We start from the raw sequence: 12,559 nt of genomic DNA, 5'->3' as shown, positions 1-12,559 counted from the left end.
AAAACGCTAATGTGATGCAAATTGATTTGCATTATAGGAGCGGAGACTCTTCTGAGGCTTAGACCTTGTGCTGTTTATTTGCTCTGGGTTTTTTACTGTTGGGAAGTGAGGGGGTTTTTTGCTTGCTTCCTTACAGCATCGCAGTGCATTTGTGCATGTTCCCTGGTTTTTCTTTGCTGCAAATTTTTGGGAAGGATCTCCATAAACTGTGGATGGCTGCCATGTAGCAGGGAAAATTCAGATTTTTCTGGTCTTCCTCCTGTGGCCACCCTCCCCGACTGCTGAGGAGCTGTTCTGGAGTTGTTTTTTTTCAATCAGCAAGTCAATATTCTTATGTTATTATCTATTCTGTCAGGTTTTCCGAATCCACAGCTTTTATTTAAGACATAAGTCTCTTACACCTTTTATTGTGTTTATTATCTGTCTCTTACACCTTTTATTGTGTTTGTTATCTGCAACAAAAAGGGCTAGGCCAACAAAGGCACTTACCTTTAAAAAAAAAAATTAAAGCTGGGAATTCAGAAAACCTGATAACACAATTATTAAAATAACCAGTTGCTGATTTTAAATTAAAATCTGAAAACACATCTGAGCTTGTATGTACCTTATAACTTTTTTATTGTAAAGTAAACCTTGTCTTCAGACTTAATATATTATATGTCCCTTAATCTATCTTAGGCCACTCTTGCTGCTGTGATGACAGAAAAATCTCCCTTCACTACACCCATTGGGAGAAAAGATGAAGCAGACCTTGCCAAATCTTCCCTGGCGCTGGCCAACTCTGACCACTTGACAATCTACAAGGCATATCTAGGGTAATGGAAATATTTACTTTCATTTATGACGTTTCTTTCTCAGTAAATCAAGTAAGACTTTTATTTATGCTTTTTATTATTTATTTCTGGGCCATTCAGTTTGCCCTTGTCCGAGATGAACTTCAGTAGATGTCTCTTCCCTTGCTGTCCTCTGTGCTGTGCTCTCATTGGTCACGTCAAGTGTAATGCTCTAGGGCAGTGGTCCCCAACCCCCGATCCGGAAACCGGTACCGGTCGGTGGATCAGTCGGTACTGGGCCACAGTTCCTCCTCATCCTCCTCCCCGGCTGCTGCCTTGGGGGCTGCCCTGCCACTCTGCTGCCAGCTCACCTTTGGTGCTCTCCAGCGGCTGCCATGGCTGGGGCTCCCCCTCAGCGTGGAACTGCGCGGCTGCTGCTGGCAGTGTCCCCCAGCAGGCGGCGGGAAGTCAAGGCGCCGGCAGGAAAGCAAGTGGAGCAGGGGCTCAGGTGGCGGCAATGTCCCTCGGCCAAAGACTACCCCCCCCCCGAGGCCTCAGTAAAATTGTCAAGCATTTACCCGGTCCCCGGTGATAAAAAGATTGGGGACCACTGCTCTAGGGGCTCTGCACACTTGACTCTCTGTCTTCTGGCCTTTAAACTTTTAGTAGGAGTGAGGGAGTGAAAGAAGGGTGAAGGATACAAATGGTTATGCCACTTCCTTGGGGCATGGCAGCGAGGCGTGGCCAGCTGACATCACTTTCGGTGTTCTTCAAAGCCTGAACATTTATTTCTGTGGCACCTCCACAGTCAAAAGGTTGAAAAAGGCTGTTATAGGCCTTGTATAGGTTGTTGATGTGAAAATATCTATGTGATGTGGCAACCATAAGGAAAATCTTTAAGATATGGCACAAAAAATGCAACAGAAATCTGAGAGCCAGTTTGGTGTAGTGGTTAGGAGTGCGGACGTCTAATCTGGCTTGCCGGGTTAGATTCTGCGGTCCCACACATGCAGCCAGCTGGGTGACCTTGGGTTCGCCATGGCACTGATAAAACTGTTCTGACCGGGCAGTGATATCAGGGCTCTCTCAGCCTCACCCACCCCACAGGGTGTCTGTTGCGGGGAGAGGAAAGGGAAGGCGACTGTAAGCCGCTTTGAGCCTCCTTTGGGTAGGGAAAAGCGGCATATAAGAACCAACTCTTCTTCTTCTTCTGTTATTGTTGAAGTAATTGTTAACTGGCAAAATTTAAAGGATATGGAGACAAATGAGCTGTAAGCATCCAGGAGGCCGGGCATGTGATATGTGCTTCAGTGGTGAGCCGTATTCCATACGGTATGGTCACGGGCATTGCATTGCAATATTTCTGTTATTTTTGGGATAATTTCAGAAATTTAAAACCCAACAATTTCGTCTCGTTGAAATCTTTCATTTGACATAAAATTAATTGACATTAAAAAAATAGCAAAATCTTAAGAACAAAAATTTTCAAAATATGGCCTTTTAATGTTTGTTGTTTTCACATATATCTTACACCACAATCTGATTCTCGCAACTTTTTTCAATACTGACATTCCTGTTCTGCCTGTTTGTCAGCTGGCCCCTGCAGAATCTCTTAATTCTTCACTCTGTGTTTCTCAGTAGTTATCCATGTGAGTTCTTGTTATAACAAAGTATTGTTTTTCTAGGTGGAAGAAAGCCCATCAGGAAGGAGGGTACCGTACTGAAATGACTTACTGCAGGAGAAATTTTCTCAATAGGACATCACTATTAACCCTGGAGGTACTAGCAACAATTTACATTATTTTTGGGTGCAGGAAAAAATTTCCTGACTTAGTTTTTTGTATTGAATGAACCTTTACTTGCTTTCTTGTTTTGACTTTGAAATCAAATATAGTTGGACGGTTGATCTTATTTCATGATACTGTTTCCAAAGTAACAAAGTCCTATGAAGAAAATGGAAAGTGTATGTTGTGCTTGTGGGATTCTAAGCTCCATGCATATGTAGGGCTGCAGATTGCCTCCTGTGTGATAGAAAGGTGGTGTTTTTTTGCCTAGTAGCAAGGACCTCATAGAGTCTGTACATCCTTATTGTCTGTATATCTTTATTGCCTGCAGTTGTGTTTTGTTATCGTGATGTAGAGGGTTCTAGATGGCTCAGATCTAGGGTTGCTAGTTCCTTCTTGGGAAATTCCTGGAGATTTGGGTGTGAAGTCTGGGGAGGGCAGGGTTTGGGAAGGGAAGGGACCACAGCAAGGGATAATGGCATAGAGTTCACCCTCCAAAGTAGCCCTTTTCTCCAGAATGGCTGATTTCTGTTCTCTACATTTGGGAGATCTCCAGGCCCCACCTAGAGGTTAAAAAACAGACCTGATTCTGGTATTGGCATGCACTTAAGGAGCCCTAAATATCTAGTTAGCTTTCCTAAGTCTGATAATTTAATGTCTGGGAAGAGGCCCACCTCAATAGTCCTGCCATTTTCAGATACTTCTGTACCTGGCCTTCAACACATAATACTCATTGATATGGGCAAGTGGTTTTTAATCTACAAAAGGTTTCAAGGTGTTTCTATTCTTGGTCTCAAAAACCCTTTTTGGCATATCTAGCTGAGATGCTAGGTCATCTCTGTTTCTTGTGTGTGGAAGCATCATCCTTCTTCTTCTTCTTTTTTTGCCAACTCCAGTGACTGTTCCTCTGTATTCCTGACCATATTCATGACAAGGAGAATGAAAAACATAGATGCAACATATCATGAAACTGACCCCTAGAAGTGTTTAGGCTTTTGGGGGGTTTTCCTCTGAAACCTTGCTTGTAAGAGCTGTTACTTCATATTTGAAGTTAGTTTCCAAGGATTTTGCATCCTTTAGTAAATGAGCATGTGTGATTCAGAAAGCAAAGAAGTAGAGTTGTAATACCATGTTTCTTGAGTCTAACCTGGACTAGTGGAATTTCTTTCTTTTTTTTAATCTTTATTTAAATGTGAATAATTAAAATGCAAACCACATACATCTATTCCAGGATGTGAAACAAGAGCTAATCAGAGTGGTGCGGGCTGCAGGATTTGCAGCGCCCTCCAGTTACCATGGAGATGCGCACTCCCTTTCCGTTCAAGAAACAGCCCTTCTTAAAGCTGTGCTGACTGCAGGGCTGTATGACAATGTGGGGAAGATAATGTACACCAAGTCTGTGGATATTACAGAGAAATTGGCTTGCATGGTGGAGACTGCTCAGGGTAAAGCCCAAGTGCACCCTTCTTCTGTGAACAGAGACCTGCAGACTTATGGTTGGCTGCTATATCAAGAAAAGGTAAGAGACTGCAGTACAAAGTTAGACATATTAAAACCCTGTTTAAGGCCCAAATTTACCTACTTGGCTTAAGTGGATCTGCGTTATGACACTAAGTGTGTTGTTGTTCACTGTATTTACCAAGAAGAGAACAAGGAGGATGGGGGTGGAAAAATATGGTGTTCCATAAAAACTAGCAGTTTGGTAATGTAATTTCATGAATTTGTCTTTGTGTTTTGCATGCAGGTTAGGTACGCCAGGGTGTACTTGAAGGAGTCTACTTTAATTTCCCCCTTTCCAATTTTACTTTTTGGAGGTGACATAGAAGTTTTGCATCGTGAACGCCTCTTGTCTGTTGATGGCTGGATCCATTTTCAGGTATATCTAGGTTCTGGTGGCTTTTCACGGGCTATAAAGTCACATAGGGGTGAGCCTTTAGGGGTGACCATTGATGCCTCTCTTTCCATGGGGGCTCAGGTCCCGAAGGTTAGCCAAGCTGGCATTTTTCGAAGTGCTAAAATGCAAAGGATTATACATAATGTTTCCATTATGTCTTTAGTTATTTATTTTTATTTAGTTATTTATAATTGTCAATCATTGATCTTCCATCCATCTAGTGAACCTGGTTTTAAAATTAGAGTTATACATAATGTTTTCATTATGCCTTTATTTAATTATTTATAAGGTTTTTTTGTGGAATGTGGTTCTTGATTAGCCAAACTTCAGTAGCAAATTGCTTGGTGGGGGGAGGGGGAGAATAAAGGTTTTATATTTTTGTAAAGTTTTATATGTATTTACTTTTGCAGGCCCCTGTAAAAATTGCAGTCATTTTCAAGCAGCTGAGAGCTCTAATCGAGTCAGTTTTAAAGCAAAAGCTTGAAAACCCTAAAATGTCACTTGAAGGTAATGTTTGGAACTTCACCATCACCATGCTGTGTAGAAAACATACAAGTTTTGGAGTAACAAAATTCTTGCATCCTTATCTCAATGTGGAATGGAGATAACTGATATATTGAGAAACACAAGTGAATTTGCTTTGCCCTTAATTAATTGTAATAAGCACTTTGACAGCACATAGTTATTTAAGTTGGTATCTATAAAAGCAAAGCTTATAGTGTTGCCTGCATTGTTAGCGGAGTCTATTTCATTTGTATTTATCCCCCTCCCCAATCTGTTAAGAGCTCCAGTGTGTTCACATGGAGGGTCTTGTAGACATGAGAAGAATACCTCCTGCAGTCGCTTAGTTAAGAAGTGAGGCATAAACCACCATGAGCCAGGTTCCATTGAGAGCTTATGTCCTGATATTTTGCTAATGCTGCTGAAGAAAGCAATGAAACAGGCTTTGTTTGTACCGGAATCCTGTTCAGTGCACATTATTGAGATTTTTCCTTTGGCTTTCCACAGATTGGATATTAAACAGGACTCATAATTCTTGACTTACAATTTATTGTGTGTGTGTGTATATAAAGACATCCATGTATTTTCAGCATAGATAGAATATTCTTCTACGGCTCAACTACCCAAATAAAGTACACGTATGTCAATTGACTTTTCTTGCTGTGAAACTATGCAGGCTTTCACATCATGCACAATTCTTAGTTAACCAGATGAGAAAGATTAGTTTATAAATATGTTTGTGCTGGTACAGATACCAGCCTAAGTTTCAGACAATAAGACATTGACCTGTATTGGTCAAGACATTGACCTGTATTGCTTTAGAAAACAAAGAGCTCTTTTCATTTCTTTGCTGTTTGTATTCAACATGGCAATGAATGCAAATGATTTGGCATGTTTTCTAAAACTTACCCATTTCCTTTTAGGCCAAGGACTGAAAGGGAAATCAGACTTCTTTTTAAGCACTTAAATAGCCATAGCTAACACCTGATGATCTGAAATGTAGTATCATTCACCACAGACCATATTTCATACAAGTTTGAGCAAATATTTCAACCTGTGAAGCAAAAGCTGTGCAAGTTTTTTGTGGGATATAGAGACCCTCTTAAGCAATAAATACTGAGCTGAATGTATGAACTCTCCTTTAGAGATCACTGCTCAAATTTTCTGGCGTATTTTGCTTGTAGTTTCAGACATATATATGACTGACAGTGACATTTGTGGATCATCTAACCATAATATTGGGAGCAGCCTCAGTAACACCGGCTCAGATTTTTCAGCTGTGTTTCCAAATGTTATGTGGAGAAATATCTGTAAAAATGCACTGAATGTGCTTATCTGTCCTAACCTTTGGGGAGTTGAAGTTAACTTGCTGCTGGTTTCTAGCTTCACAATTATACTTGCTGCTTTTAGCAGATAAAGGGGAATACGACCATGCAATGCAATGTATTAAAGTTTTGTGTGAAATTCTAAGAGTCACGGCTTTGGGATATACTGGAAGGATGCATCTGTATGACATGATTGTCATCTTCTCTTTCAGATGATAAGATTTTGAATATTATCAAAGAACTGATAAAAACAGAAAACGTCATTTGAAACACAAATTTGGCAGCATCTACAGAGCCACCATAACTGGAAGGAGAAAATTATACATAGAGAATGTCCTGTTTAAAGAGGGTGTGACACCAGCCATCATGTGGGAACTGCCTGAATTGGGATATAAATACATTTTCTGTTGCGATGGGGGAAGTGTATAGTAAAATTTTACAATAAATTTTGGTGCCATATGCTGAAATGTTCTAAGTGACAGTAGTTCAAGGGTTTGGGATATAAAATAATCATTGTACAGTGCATGAGTTTTCATACCTTAAACGTTTTCAGGATCAGAATGTGAATCTGCATGGAATTATTTTGAGCTGTCTTCTTGAAGACATGATTGGTGAGCAGGAATTATAGAGGGTTTTTTACTTGCCAAAATATTTTTTTTACAGTATTAATCCTGTACGAGATGGATTTTATCTTCATTGTAATTTTAAGAAATTGCATTTTAAGAAACTAAGATTTTTTTAATGAATACTAAAATTACCCATGCGACGAGCTGAAAACAGGAACTACAAATTAGCAAAGGCTAATTAGTTTCACAGCTCCATTAAAACTTTTGCTCCATCATCCTAAGAACTGCACACTAAGAAAATGCATACTAAGCCTTGGCAAAGGTGTAACATGAATTCTTGAAATAAATATTTAACACTAAAAAACAAGAAGGTACAGCTATTTTCTCCTCTGGAAGTAAGACTGCAGTAGACAAAAATGGGATTCTAAAAAATGTGAATGTATAAAATATTCGGGTGTGTAACTAAGCATTCTTTAAGCATTCATTATTTCTCTAATTGAAGTGTTACAAATCATCTTACAAAAATACCAATATATGTGTAATCCCTGTACAAGGATATCTAAAACATAATCACAGAGTATGTGTTAGGATGTTGGATTGGAGATAACAGTTTGAATCCCTGCTGGGGCCATGTATCATGCACATGTGCTATCTCTTTCTTTCTGAATCTAAGCGGCTTCTAAGCTGAGTGGGAGAAATGGGATAACCACATAGATGTAAGCCTTTTTCAGTTCTATGGAGGAAGAAACCCTTTGGTAATAAGGAATTAGTGACGCCAAATAAACAAGATATTGTGTGAAGCTAATTTCTCATTGTTTGACTAATTGATTAAAATGTCCCAGGCCCCATTCTAGAAGTCCTGAAGATACATAGACATGCTTACATACATACAAGAGAGCTGCTTTCCCTTCTGTCTCATGTCCTTAGCAGCAGGTGTTTGTGTATCTTTGTACCTACATATATGATAGGCTTTTGAAACTCCCAAGCAGCAGTAAGGGCTTATACTAAACTTAGGCTTGTTAGCCATAGAGAACTTGAGGCAGCCAACCCTGCCAGCTGGATGAGACATTGCTCTTAATCCTGAAATGATGAATCAACCCTCAGAAGAATAGGTTGGATGCTGGCTGTGAGGCTTGAGCTGAGCAAACAGTTCAAAATGTTTGACTTGTACAACCACAGCTCTCGGGTTTCAGTTGTTCTTCCCAATCTGTTTGTTTTAAATTTTTCCACCCTGCCTTTCCTAACAGTCCAAGGTGGCTTAGAATTCCAGACATTTAAAACCCACCATACCATACCTGAAACAAGAGAGGTTATTAACAATCACATCCTTTCCTTAAGATACTACCTGCCTGCAAGGGGGAAATCAACAACATAGAAGCGTGGTTATCGTAAATAAGGGCAGAGGAGATTCCTTGGCCGTAGTGGGACAGCTCTGGAGGCTTGAAACTGAACAGGTGGGGGAAGGAAGAGCAGCAGTGTGGTAGGTCCTTGGAGTGAGGAGGGGAGGCCAACTGTGGAGATGGGGTAACTGGATGGGCCCAAAGCCAGCTAAAAAAGGGGCTTAGGGGTAACTTTATACACCTTTGCTAACAATGTGTGTGTTGCAGGGAATGTAGGCAGTGAGATGTGAGAATAACAAAAATTCAATCTTTCAGGAGATTGGCTGTCTAAAAATATTTGGCGGGTGGACAGTCTGAAAAGAAACTCCTTGTTTGTATTGTAAAGGGGTCTTGTCTCCTTTTGTGTTAGAAGGAATCCCTTTAGGAGAATTTGAAGTTATCAATGTTAGTTTGTGATGGCTAGGTATGCAGCGTAATTAACAAAAGGCAGACATTTTTCCAGTCCAATCGTTAAGATATGGTGGAAATTGCTGGATCGGTCCCATTTCTTACTATATTGGATATCTGAATTGTTCATTAAAGCCAAATTATTAGGGGAGGATGCTCCTAGGCCACTGGGAAAAGCAGCTCTCTGATGGGCTTGCAGTTTAGAATGGCCTTTGCTTGATTGATGGAGGAGTTAGCCTGCATTCTTCTACACAAGTTGCATGACTCGTTGCCATTTAATACTAGCATGATGCAAACTTTAACATTAATTTCTAGGCCCATGCTGAGACATACATGTGGGCCAGTGACCATCAAAGTGGAGGTCAGGGGGGTCCCAAGGTCATCAACCAGACAAATGACTATCAAGCTTAATGGTTGTACAGATCTAAGGAAAGGAACAGGAAAAACCTTCTCAGTAAGATAAACTGAATGATATGGAAGGTTTACCTCTGACATCCCTCCCCAAATTTCTGTGGAACAATGCAGATCCTGACCTCTACTTGCTCCATGCAAGGGGTGCCTATAAATTTGTTTTCTTTTGGTGGTGTAGTTTAGTGTTTGAGTACATACTGTAGCATCATTCTGTCTGCCCAAAACTTGCACAGGAATGTATGTACTGTCAAGTCCACTGACTTATGGTGACCCAAGCAGGGGGCTTTCAAGGCAAGTGAGAAGCAGAGGTGAGTTGCAATTGCCTTCCTCTGCAGAGTCTTCCTTGATGGTCTCCCATGCAGGTACTTAGGTCTCCAGCTCTGATGAGATCGGACTATTTCATGCTGCCCTCCGCCCTCCCATGCTGCTTAATGCACAGAACGAATCTAAATCTGTTTCTCTGATCCAGCAGAGGGAGCAGTTTGCTGGATCACCACTTATGGAAATGAAGCAGAAATGGTCACATCACCAGCAAGACTCAAATTTTCCTTCTGAACCGGACTAAAGCATGGTTCAGTTTAAATGGCTGGTTTTCCTTACATTTTTATGGTTTTGCAATATTAAGTTCATGTGATGCCTCATCTTTCATGTATTTCCTCATGGAGGAAGCGATTTCATACTTCTGTACCAACTGGATCTCCATCCCTTTGCAATATTTTGTGCAGGAACGAATTTCCTTCTCTTAGATCTTTTGTTCATCCTACCGCTTTTGATATTTTACTTTTTGGAAGGAAGTTTTGGCTGTTGACATTTCCTATAACTGGAGAGAAAACAACAATGGTGCAGAATGTAAGATATCAGTGGTGCAGTCCTATGCAGTTTCTCCGGTCTAAGCCCATTGAAATGGGTGGGTTCAAACTGGAGAACATCTGTGTAAGGTTGTATTGCAGGTGAGATCGTTGGGCCATCTGGCTCAGTATTGTCCATTGTGACTAACAGCAGCTGAGGTTGGGGCTTTCTGTAAGCAACATTTCTGCTCCACCAGCCAGCAGAATCATCCATCTGTCTTCTGTATAGAAACACTATCTCATTTCCATATGATCAAGAAAAAACAAAATTAGATGGTAAGACAAAGAGTTCTTCCATGTATCTTCAGCTCTTAATATTGGCAGGGACTTTAGAAGAGTTGGTTGTTACATGCCGCTTTTCTCTACATTCGCCTTCCCTTTCCGCTCCCCACAACTGACACCCGTGAGAGGTAGATGAGGCTGAGAGAGCGCTGATATCACTGCTCGGTCAGAACAGCTTTATCAGTGCTGTGGCAAGCCCAAGGTCACCCAGCTAGCTGCATGTGGGGGAGTGCAGAATCAAACCTGGCTCGCCAGAGTAGAAGTCTGCACTCCTAACCACTACATCAAGCTGGTTCTTTACCACTACCTAAATACAAAAAAGGTAAACCCAACATTCTAGCATGTTCAAGAAACAGAATCCTAGATGTGTAGCCTTGCCTCTTGTCAATTAGGCTAATTTAGACAGCCAGCACTGTATAGGTTCAAAATCCCCACTTTGTCACAGAAACTCACTGAGTAACTGATCCAGTCATTCTCTCTGTCTCTCTCTCCCTGACCTTTTCGACAGGCTTGTTATTATGAGAATTAAATGATAGGGGGAAAATGTAAGCTGCCTTGGATTCCTATTGGCAATAAAATTGGTGGTAAATAAAACCCCTTTTAATCATGAGGGGATGACTTCAACAGTAATATCTAATATACTGTTTGTTTTCAGTGTCTGTGGTCATCTGGCCATTCTAGTAATGTCCTCGAACGTTTCTCATAAGCATTAGACTGCTGCCATTAATTTCTCTAGAGAAAAGTAAAGTGATGTATAAAATGTAAAGCAAGTGAAAGGATGGGCATAGAATATTGGGAAGAAGGAGAAAGTGGGGGAAAGTGGGGATCAGATGAAGGACTTGAGGAGGACGAGAGATTTCTGAAAGTCAGCAAGTGGAGGAAAAACTGGTATGTAGAGAGAAGTCTTGATAGATTATGGCTGAAAGAAAGCTTTGCAAACAACCTTTCAAGCAATGTGCCTTCTGCATGGAGTGATTTGGGAACTGAACATTTCTTTTTCCTTATTCATTGCTATAATTGTTACTACATGGTAACTGATATGAGCAGCTAAGGGAGTTTAAAATCACTGGGGAAATATGGTTATTCACAAATTTAAGACTGAGAGCAAGTATGCATCTCCCTCTATAATTGATTAGTAATGTTAATTGCCACAGGCAGAGTAGGTATATTATTCACATTCAGCAGTAACTTCCCTGGCTGCCTATCAGTAACCAGGCTAAATTTAAAGTATTGGCTCACACAAACAAAGCCCTTCACAGCCTGGGTTCCTCATCATCTCTTCTGCTATGTGGCACTACCACAGCTTGAGTCCTCTAAGCAAGGCCTGCAGATGCCACACCACAAAGGGGCAAAATCAACATCTGCCTACATACACACATACTCCATTGCAGTAAAGAGATAGGAATTGTGAACCGTAGTACTGCATATATAGCATATATTGTCTGTTGCAGTAAGCATCCTCCTACTGTGTAATGCTTATGGACTGTTTCAGTTTTATTAGAGATTTCTGCTTGTTTCAGATATTTGCAATCCAAACCTGTTTACTGGGTGTCCCATCCCAGTGATGTAATCCATTTTAAGTCTTGGTTAGAAAGGTAGGCTACAAGTAACATAAAAGCTTGCCCTGTATTCCTCACGCTGAGTGGTCCAGATTCCATGTTTTATTTCTTGGTGACTTCTCTGAAGTCCGCAAGATGATTTCTTTATACAGTACCTTTCTATGGTTTTTTCTCTCTGACAGTATTAGATGCTACACAGTGGACCCTGGCACGAACTCCTTAAGAACCAATACCAAGGTGTAATGTTTATTTCTTGGAATACAGTAAGGTGACTTTTTTGAAATCCATGAGATTTCTTCATATTTCTTCACCTTTCCCTGACTTTTCCCCAATGCCTCTATAGTCGGGAAGCATTCAGTCGCAGCAGTTTTGAAAAACTAAGCTGGCCAGAAGAAACCAGGACTTTAAAAGAAATTGGAATACGGCTGGTAGGAATATGGAGTGCTTTATTCTCTTTGTAGCTGTACTCTGATGATTCCCATTTCATCGCCTGAGGAACTGCATCGCACTGCACCATGGGTTCTCTGAGAGGACAATCGCCAAAACTCCCTTACAAAAAGTCAGACATCAAAAGAGGCCGAATGAACAAGAAACGATCAAAGAGAAGGAAAACTGGCTCGATAACTTTGCCCCTGGACTCTTCCCAGTTTTCTTCCCAGGCGCAGAAAGGCAGCCCAAAATGGCAGGCCTTCCCGCCCGCCCCCCGTGCCTGGTCCTGGCGAGGGGGCTGTTTTGTGTTTGTGAGGCGGCTCCAGGCCGGGCCCAGCTTTTCCGCCCCAGTTGCTGGGGGGACGGGGGCGGGGGCCCATGAGGAGGAGGAGAAGCCCAG

At 41.2% G+C, this 12,559-nt stretch overlaps 1 protein-coding gene across 2 annotated transcripts in view; it reads left to right on the top strand.

Annotated features, from left to right (window-relative positions):
* Positions 1–7,648, top strand: part of DHX29 (DExH-box helicase 29) — a 33,856-nt gene extending 26,208 nt beyond the window's left edge. For both annotated transcript variants that reach the window (XM_077347126.1, XM_077347125.1), the window contains exons 22-27: positions 679–815; positions 2,459–2,552; positions 3,789–4,076; positions 4,302–4,433; positions 4,862–4,958; positions 6,490–7,648. In XM_077347126.1, coding sequence (XP_077203241.1) covers positions 679–815; positions 2,459–2,552; positions 3,789–4,076; positions 4,302–4,433; positions 4,862–4,958; positions 6,490–6,545 — 804 coding nt within the window. In that variant the 3' untranslated portion in view covers positions 6,546–7,648. The remainder of the gene's footprint in view (positions 1–678; positions 816–2,458; positions 2,553–3,788; positions 4,077–4,301; positions 4,434–4,861; positions 4,959–6,489) is intronic.
* The last annotated feature ends 4,911 nt before the right edge of the window (positions 7,649–12,559 follow it).

The sequence above is a fragment of the Paroedura picta genome, chromosome 7 (assembly GCF_049243985.1).
Source record: "Paroedura picta isolate Pp20150507F chromosome 7, Ppicta_v3.0, whole genome shotgun sequence".
NCBI classification, from domain to species: Eukaryota; Metazoa; Chordata; class Lepidosauria; order Squamata; family Gekkonidae; genus Paroedura; species Paroedura picta.
This window is presented reverse-complemented; position numbering and strand designations above follow the sequence as displayed.